The 9,115-nt window shown below is 43.2% G+C and overlaps 1 protein-coding gene across 1 annotated transcript in view; it reads right to left on the minus strand.

The window, feature by feature from the left end:
• Positions 1-4,115: 4,115 nt before the first annotated feature.
• The window catches only part of T265_03711 (hypothetical protein), a gene marked incomplete at both ends in the record, with an annotated part of 6,455 nt that continues 1,455 nt past the window's right edge, over positions 4,116-9,115 (minus strand). Inside the window, one exon of the mRNA XM_009168258.1 lies at positions 4,116-4,235. Within this exon, the coding sequence (XP_009166522.1) occupies positions 4,116-4,235 (120 nt within the window). The remainder of the gene's footprint in view (positions 4,236-9,115) is intronic.

The following is a 9,115-nucleotide window of genomic DNA, read 5'->3' on the forward strand; positions in this document are numbered from 1 at the left end:
CAAACCAGAAAAAGTCAATGAACGTGCGAACCGTCTGATTTATTGATCAATTCACGTACAAGCGGTCAAAAGTGACACTAAGAATACAACGCATCTGTCAAGGGCGAGTGAAGAAAAACCAATGAAATCTGTCTCAACCTAAAACGGTTATTCCATTGGCAGTTATGTAGTCCCGTTACGTTCTAGGCTGGTTCTCCCAATGGTACCCAGCACAGTATTCAGTTAACAGCGAGGGAGACACCTTACAAAGTACGATATACAGTGAGCAGAAGAGAATACGCATTGTATGGAGTACAGTACACCGTATACAACTTGCAATATGTATACAAAATGTAAACTGGAACTTGGTAGGTATTGTGAAAAAGTATACCAGGATGACGGTATCAACAGGACTTTCCATCAAACGTCTGCCGGTGTAAATGTGATACTACTGATGTGGGCATGCGAGTAGTACGTTTTATAGTTAATCCGCTTCCCGTCTCTTGAAAAGTGATATCTGTTACGAAATTTGTGGGGTCGCATTTGCTTATATTTGCGTAACAGTCAATAAATATCCAGGAAAGTCCAGGAAGACGCGTTCTGGGAGAGAATGGATATTCAGTTTTTTAAACAAGATGCATATGGGAGATTTGCTCCCCTGTCCAATAGTCTGTAACTGTTCAGTGGGCATTTTCTAATAAATAACTCCGCATCAAAGGCTTTCTTCCTTTCATCGGCACAAGGCTCCTGCTGTGAAGAGAACAGGGACAAGTGAACTGGATAGATTTCATTGGGTGAGATGTTGCACTCATAGTTTTAAACAGGGTGATGGACATCGCGCGTGCCCTTTTCACATGTTTGCTGAATACACTCGGCCACACAGTCACCAAATATGCCGTCACAAAATATCCTATGCAGCCAAGTTCTTTCCAGGTCCTCCCTATGTTTAACCGGTAAAGTTCATCCTGCTGAAGAACGAATGCTCTTGTTTGGCTTTTTTGAGTGTTGCATGAACCTTCAACATGTCGAAGGCATCAGTGGGACTTTTGAGCGTTGTTGTAAACACCGCATCTGCTGTACGCTACCGATCACCTGATTTCAACCTGGTCATTTCGCCTCTTCAGATACCTGTGTCTCTCTCAAGTATTGAATCAAAAGTGCCGGCCTTCGATAGACATGTACCATCCTCAAGTAGTCATATGCTTTTTACTTGAGTTTCTGCTAGTGCGGTTTTGTCATCTACCTCTTCTAAGAACTATTATAGGAACTCAGGAAGACCATCAAACTCATTTGAAGGCAAGAAACATTGTGTATTGTGCCGTTCTACACCCGCTTGTTTAATCCCCTGATCACCAAATAGTTCTGAATAAGCGACAATTCCTTCAAAATCAGAAGGCTTTTGTATTCTCAGTGCCACCTCCGTTCTCTGGAAGACATTTTAAGAAGGCATGTGAAACGGTTAATGCGTTAAACCCTCTCGCCCTACTACTCGTGGATAGTTTTCTCGCAGCTGCGACGCTGTTTCAGTCGAGGAAATCATTCGTGACCGAGTGGATTGACGAAAACTCATCCCTGACTTGCGGGTCAATCGACTAACCAAGACAAGACAGTTACTGAATAGTCGTTTGATGAGTTGGGCACACCAATCACATCAAACACGTTCGCCTGTTCAGACATGATAATTCAGATGCGTCCAACGTGCGTTGGTGGAGTAGTGGTTACACGCTCACCTCGCATGTCAGGTGTCCGGGGTTCTAATCCACTGGATATGCACTGTTGATGAGCTCTAATAAGAGCGAAACTCTAGTCCAGTACTCCCCTTCGGTGTGGACTCACCGGAACAGGAGGACGACCGTTCAAACAAGATTGGTTTGACTATGGACAAAATACCCATCCCGCAAAACCCCGAAAACTCATCAGCTTGGAGAATTAGTTCATTTACTGCACCCGATTAACGTACGCCACAAAAGTTGAAGAAAACGACCGATTGCTTACGGCCTGAGTACATTACGAGCCATGTGAATTACGCTCAGTCGTTTTCCCATCTCACGCACCCACCTCTGAAATCCGCGTGTATCTTGTCGCGATCACCTTTAGGATACTCAGTAGGAGGATAAACTTGGTCTGTACATCCAGTAAGCAAAACTATCAACCATAGATCAGAGTTTCACTCAGTGACGCAACTGGATGGTGAACTGTCTGAAATTTTGTATTTCATTGAAGAGTCCCGCCATTTATTGGCAAGGACTTGTAACATACAGAAGCGAAACGTTGTCTATGTTGGATCATTACGAGTGAAGAACAGGTCAGGTGACATTCTGGATGATCTGGCCCGCCGTCAGCTAAAGGTCACGATGGAATCTCCCAGAATCTGCAGACATTTGTGAATTTCGGTTAGTCAGTTGGATACTTATTGCCAATGTGACCAAGTTTTGTCAAAATAGAACAGAGTTATGGCAAGTGATAGAGACCGCCTTGGTGATTGCAAACGTGTAAAATCTCAGGTTGGATCTTTGATCAGGAATGATTTCAAATGCACTTGAAGTGCAACTAATTGGTCTACTTTTGGTCAAAACACCTTGCTGTGAACAACTCTGTGTTTTCTGGGCTTGTATTGTCTGTAAAGTTTGGAGGCATCGTGCAGTGACGTACTGAACCAGTGAGGCATCGGTGTTGAACACTGGTGTCACGTTGTCGATGATGATGTTGATGATGATGACGTATTGATCGAGATCGGGGTGTCATACCCTCGGTTAGTCTGAAATGCATTAAGTTCGTCGCTTCATTCAAATTTGGCTGGAACAGTGATGTGACAGATAGCTTCTCGGATCCTTTCACTTTAGGAGCCACTGGCTGCCAAAACGAATCGTTTCAAAAATCTGTTCCAACAAAAACCGTAGACGTCTTCTAGTCATGCTCTTCCGCCTCACGAGATCATGAAATGGGTCAATTACTTGCCCCAGAAGTCTGGCAGTTTAAGTACAATAAAAACCGAAAAAAAGGTTTCATAAAGGAAACTACTCACAAGGTTGCTGAAAAAAAGGTTGTATTTCATGGTTTTGAGTAAAACTTTCCGAAAGGTGGATGAACTAGCTCGAGTGTCAAAAACGATTGTTTTCGAATCACCGTCAAATGAAAAGATTATGCTGTTAGATTTGGACTCCTTTCCAGGTGAGTTACCGGGTAGTTGGCAGTCAAAAGCACGCGTCAGATTGCACTTTTGTTGGGGATTATCTCCACCTTTCTTAGGTGCCGGTAACATCACCAATCCAAACAGTCCATATCAAATCGCCCCGTGGACCGATTTTCTATCGATTCAATCACCAAGTCCGTCCTGTTTTTTCTACCAAATATTGAATCTTCGTTGGCTACTTGAACCACATTACTCCTATCTTTTCCACGTCTGTCCACTGGCGCGGCAATCCAAATAACTCAACCGTGCTTCTGAACTATCGTTTATTTTGATCCTTCAATCCGTATGAACCCGTCGATAATGTTTGATTCCATTTTTTTCAATGAACTCTCCTCGATTGTCTTTACTTTCTCCGGGATTCAAAAATATTTCAGAATGAAAACAAAACATTTGGAAAGTGGAATGCTGCCACTTTTAAGGTTAGCAACACATGACTAACCCAAGCACTGCCGACCAACGTGAGCAAATACGGCGTTCCCAACGCTGAAGGTTTTCGAAATTTTGTGTTGAAATATCGTCCTGTAAGCGAGGTTAAGATATGCCGAAAAACTAAAGGGCACTAGACAGCTGTCTCATCCCTATTGGGAACCGCCAGCAATGCGCATCCTCGAATATATTTGAACCAGCGACTACGGGCTTAGTAGTTCAGGCCAGGCAGTCACGAGTCCCTCTTCCTGGAGGTCCTTTAAAGGTGCGCTGCTGAATATTCCTTCTCTAGAGTTCTTCTCGGATCTTCACCATTGACTGTCTCCACGTACAAAATGAGATCTTCGTTGGTTAATCTTGAGATCTCATCCTGGAAGTTAGGACATATTGAATATTTCCTGAGTATTATTAAATCAATTGCCTGGAAACATCAAAACCGAGGGATTCAGCTTGGCTCCAGTTGAGCCTCTCGAGAAACCAAATTAGTTTGCAAATGAGTGTATTTCGCTGATTCCGTTCAATTTGGCTTCAAGAAGAACACAAGGATGACGGAAACCCGGGGATCGCGCCCAACTGATGAGCCCCAAGAAGGGCGAAACCGGTCGTGGGCTGTCGAGGAGTTTTCAGCAACCTTATGCTTAATGCATTACAAAAATATATACGATTAAATCTTCTCCGATTGCTATGACACTATAAGCAACTCAGAGAAAGGAAGAGTTAACTGAGTGTGTGAAACTTGCCTCTGAGTAGTCGTGACTCACGGAGCCAGTGAATACTTGACCACGTGATGTGACTTTCCGTCAGTGAAGGATGAGTGATAATCTGTCAAACTATTGGTCAGTTAGTCTTGGCCAGAGGGCTAAGTGTTCAGCCATTGGCCGGACGGTCGCGGGTTCGAAACTCTACGAAGAATGAAATAACTATACAGTGCTTTTTAACTTTTCAACAAAGACTGAAATCTCTACTAAATAAGATTAAATCTCCCATTATCATGAAATCGATTGACTGGCCACTGAATCGCCATCTCAGAGGTTAATTTAACTAAGAGCATGGATTAGACTTTGAATAACTAGAGAAGTCTAACTTGGAAACCGAATCGTAATACAGCCAAAGTATGGTGTTTTCTAATCCATCGACCCCCCTGCAACAACTCTTTCTATAAAAAAGACTATGTGGTCGTACATAACTCCCCCATCGTCAAGCGCGTCCGTTCCACCACGCCAGAAATAACTCTCAAACACCACCAGATTTGCTTGGCTATTTTAGGTTCCACTAGAAAGAGAGTAGAATCACACTAATTGGAGTGAACCAAGCGGAAAAACTATTCTCTGACTGACGGACCGATAACATCGGAATTCATACGAGTACGAATCAAACCACTTTGCTGACTGTCTACAATTTTATCCGCAATAACCTCGCTGTTCTCCCAATCCACGGTAGGAGAACTTAATCGAGAAATTAGGGTTTTGTTAAAATAGATTGAGCCATCAAAAAACTGCCAGACTTTTGGAAGTAAACAGAACTCTGTTGCTGTGCCGCCGCTGTCTCCGATATTAATTCAGTCCTCTAGTCTTGTTAAACGCGTCGGTAAATGGCCTGTTGCCAAGTACGGCATCAAGCTCCCAGTATGTGGTTGCTGTGGCAACCAATGCAGTTTTCCAGTTGACTTCTTTACTCCAATATAGGATAGTTCTAACGATGTCTTCCGGTCAGAAGCATATCTAGCAAGCGCTGGGTTACATGTCCGGTGCTTTTGAGCGCATGCGATCCAATGGTTCCTGACACAAGGGTGCGGCAATAGCTAGGAATAGGCCGGAAATTGATGTGGTTAGATCGCATTCCTGTAAAGTGTTTGTTCAATCAACTGTATCAAGTACGTGTGGAAAACTAACACCTGTGATTTGTAAAAGACCTGGCTGGTTACACTGGGATATTCTACAGAGGGGCGCACGGATTGGTGAGCTTTCAGGTCAATACTTTCTTAGAAAAGATCACTTTACAAGCAGTCGGACAACTCAAAAGTTGTGTTTTAAGTATCGATTTTGTAGTTGGACGCATAAAGAACAAAACACTTTATCGTTTAATTTCATTACTACCTGTTCAGTCGTAATCAAGTTATGTATGAAAGTGCAGGCCACTGTGAAACCGCAGGTAAATTGCGAAAACAGCGTGTTATGTCAGAAAAGCCAATACTGTGGCGGCTTGGAGAGCGAGACTAACAAACAGGGGTTTATAAAGGAAACTACTCACAAGGTTGCTTAAAACTCTCCGACAGTCCACGACCGGTTTCGCCCTTCTTAAGGCTCATCAAGTGAGCTCAGTCCCCGAGTTTCCGTCAACCTTATGTTCTCCAGGAACCCAAACTGGACTGTTTTCGAGAAATATACTCCTTTGCGAATCAATTTGGTTTTCACGAGAGACTCAACTGAATCTCTCGTTTGTCATATTGAATTGAGCCTCTCGTGAAAACCAAACTGATTTGCAATTGAATGTATTTCTCGAAAACAGGGGTTTAGTTCATCCTGGGTCAAGTCATTAATCGTAACAAGACTAGTGGGGTAGGTGTAAAGAGGATAGAATACAGACGGGGCCTGTTCCTGCGCAATTCCGCTCAGAGTAGAGCAACACTCACTGATTCCCGTTCGTACAGAGATGAATGGTCATCACACTTCCACGCTTAGTTGCGTGGAATTGCGTCAGTGACCTGACTACTGACTACCTGGGAGTAGTCTGATTTACCCAAAAGGTGCGTTCCCGAATAGTGCTTTCTTACCGCACGATCTGGTAGTTTAGTAGCTGATCCAAAAATTCGCGGTAGGAAATAGTCCGCTACGCCTACACTGCAGTCTACTTACATAGATGTTCTGCAGGCTGATTTGCAATTGAATGTATTTCTCGAAAACAGGGGTTTAGTTCATCCTGGGTCAAGTCATTAATCGTAACAAGACTAGTGGGGTAGGTGTAAAGAGGATAGAATACAGACGGGGCCTGTTCCTGCGCAATTCCGCTCAGAGTAGAGCAACACTCACTGATTCCCGTTCGTACAGAGATGGATGGTCATCACACTTCCACGCTTAGTTGCGTGGAATTGCGTCAGTGACCTGACTACTGACTACCTGGGAGTAGTCTGATTCACCCAAACGGTGCGTTTCGAAGTGTTTTTTTACTGCAGGATCTGGTAGTTTAGTAGCTGATCCGAAAATTCGTGGTAGGAAATGGTCCGCTGCGTCTACACTGCGGTCTAATTGCATAGATGTTCTGCAGATTGTGAGTTGGAGGCAGGCGAGGTGCCATTCTTGGCAAGCGAAGGCATTTCTGACAAGGTGAGATGCGGGAAAGATACGCTGCGCCAAGGAGGACGACAGACCAGAGTCTTGATTTTATCACCTCTTAATTCAAGTTGTATACTTTTTGTCACATAAGGTCTACATTCCCTAAAAGTGGACGGTAGAGAATACCTCTTTCTGAGAGCTTCCGTATGTGCGCTGGCTTCCAGACGCTCGCGTGAATAAAAACGTTATACCACATGGACTGAACCTACGTGTTCAGCTGAATAATCCGCACGCGAATAGCGGAGTAAAGCTCATTGAGTATTTGCTTGAAGAGGTTTTCTGGGGAACGTTTTTAGTTGTCACATCGTCTGTCGTACCTTAAACCAGTAAATCTGACAAGTAAGTTGATTGGATTTTTTCGGAATCCACAAATTCAACGTTTGAGTGGAGAACCTTCAACTTTCAGAAGATTTTCCAACTTTGTTTGCAATCCATTTTTCCCGGGCTTTGCTTCTGAAGTTATTGCCAACAAAATTTCAGAAATTAGGTTGTTTACTGAGTATTTCTCATATAGCCCCCTGGGTAAATATAAAATCATAAACCTCCGTGGCCTTTGTCCACATTTCATGCATTCATAAACACCATGTGTGAAATTATGTTCAGTAGAGTTCAAAAGTTGAATTAAGAGAGGGTCGTTTCATGCATTCATAAACACCATGTGTGAAATTATGTTCAGTAGAGTTCAAAAGTTGAATTAAACCCGAGAGGGTCGATATATTCAGTTGGAACTCTATTCTGTCAGCGAGGCCAATCCACACTTCAAAGCATTGTGCACCCATTTAATCTATGTTCAGAACCATCAATGCAGAGATTTCTAACTCGACTGAACAGCACTCATCCTTCAATCACGAAGTTCACATCACTTGGTCATTAGTTGATCGGCTGGCTCCTCTTCCAGTGATGACTACTCACTGGGGAGTTTCACCCAGCTTGTGAAATTATTCTTCCTCGGAGCCACTTGGAAATCGATCGTGGGGAGATATTTTCTTTTGCCTCCAGGCTTTTTAGAAAAGACTGACCTCACCGAAGAAACAAAATCCAAGTGAAAAACGATCAATAGTTGGCGTGCGTTTGTTGTTAGGATAAAGTGCTTTTCCACCAAACTACGGCTGTATAAACTACTAATAACAATGTAGTAGTCACTACCACTATGGAAACACTGCAACATCAAGCAAGATTGGAGGGCCACAATGCAAAGATTGTTGGAGTCTTGTTTTGCAAATTGCGATGGGTGGCCGAGCATCCAAATGGACGAGCTGGGCGAATTGGCTTGATGGGTACGTCCGCTCACTTGGAATAACGCAACCGGTTTTCCAAGAGTCTGGTGTAAACTCTCTGAAGAAATATTGACTTGAGAATGCATGAAAACTCCATAATACATTATTTTTTGCGCAGTGCTGAGAAGACCAAGTGAGAATTCCATAACCTACAACCCATAAAATGCAGGGTATGACGTGATGGTATATTTGTTATCGTCTGGTCGTTAGTATAGCTTGTTTTAGTGCGCCAGGAATGGTTGAAATTTGAATAACTGCTGCTTTCCGTTCAAATGGGAATTCGAGACTCTTCGATGGCGGTACGCTGGCCGCGTCATCAGCAGAACATTCAGGTGAAATGATTATATTATGCAATTAAATAACGTGAAACATGTGAACACGAATATGCCATTATCCCCTAATCAAAATCAATTTTTGGAATGAAGAAAAACGAAACGTCGGAATGCGAGAACATGGTCTGCACTTCATTCTTTCGACTACTGGTCCTCGAGGGGATTCTGGTGCTAAATCTACGAGACTGGTTGTACGCGAACCTATCTTTGTCTATTTTAATGTTCAAATATTATTGTAAATAATACTACTATGTGTATTGTTAGTAGTGTGAGGAGACTTTGGAATTTCGACAATTTCGAGAAGCACTCTCCGGCTGCATCGTGCTAATCGGGAATCATCAGCGGTGTGCATCGCACGAGAACCCAGATGTTGGCCTCTTAGCCCCTCTGTCTTGAGCTGCTGATTAGCTGTAAGAGTAACTTGCATTTACACACGTTATGGCGCCCCTCATTCTTCCTGCAGTCCCCTGGAGTCTTGTGGGACGCACAAAAATGCTTTACAGTGCTTGCTGACATTTCAGTATGGATTGGTTACATTTACAAGACGGAACCCCCGTCATTCATTTATATTTAATA

The sequence above is a fragment of the Opisthorchis viverrini genome (assembly GCF_000715545.1).
Source record: "Opisthorchis viverrini unplaced genomic scaffold opera_v5_54, whole genome shotgun sequence".
Lineage (NCBI taxonomy): Eukaryota > Metazoa > Platyhelminthes > Trematoda > Opisthorchiida > Opisthorchiidae > Opisthorchis > Opisthorchis viverrini.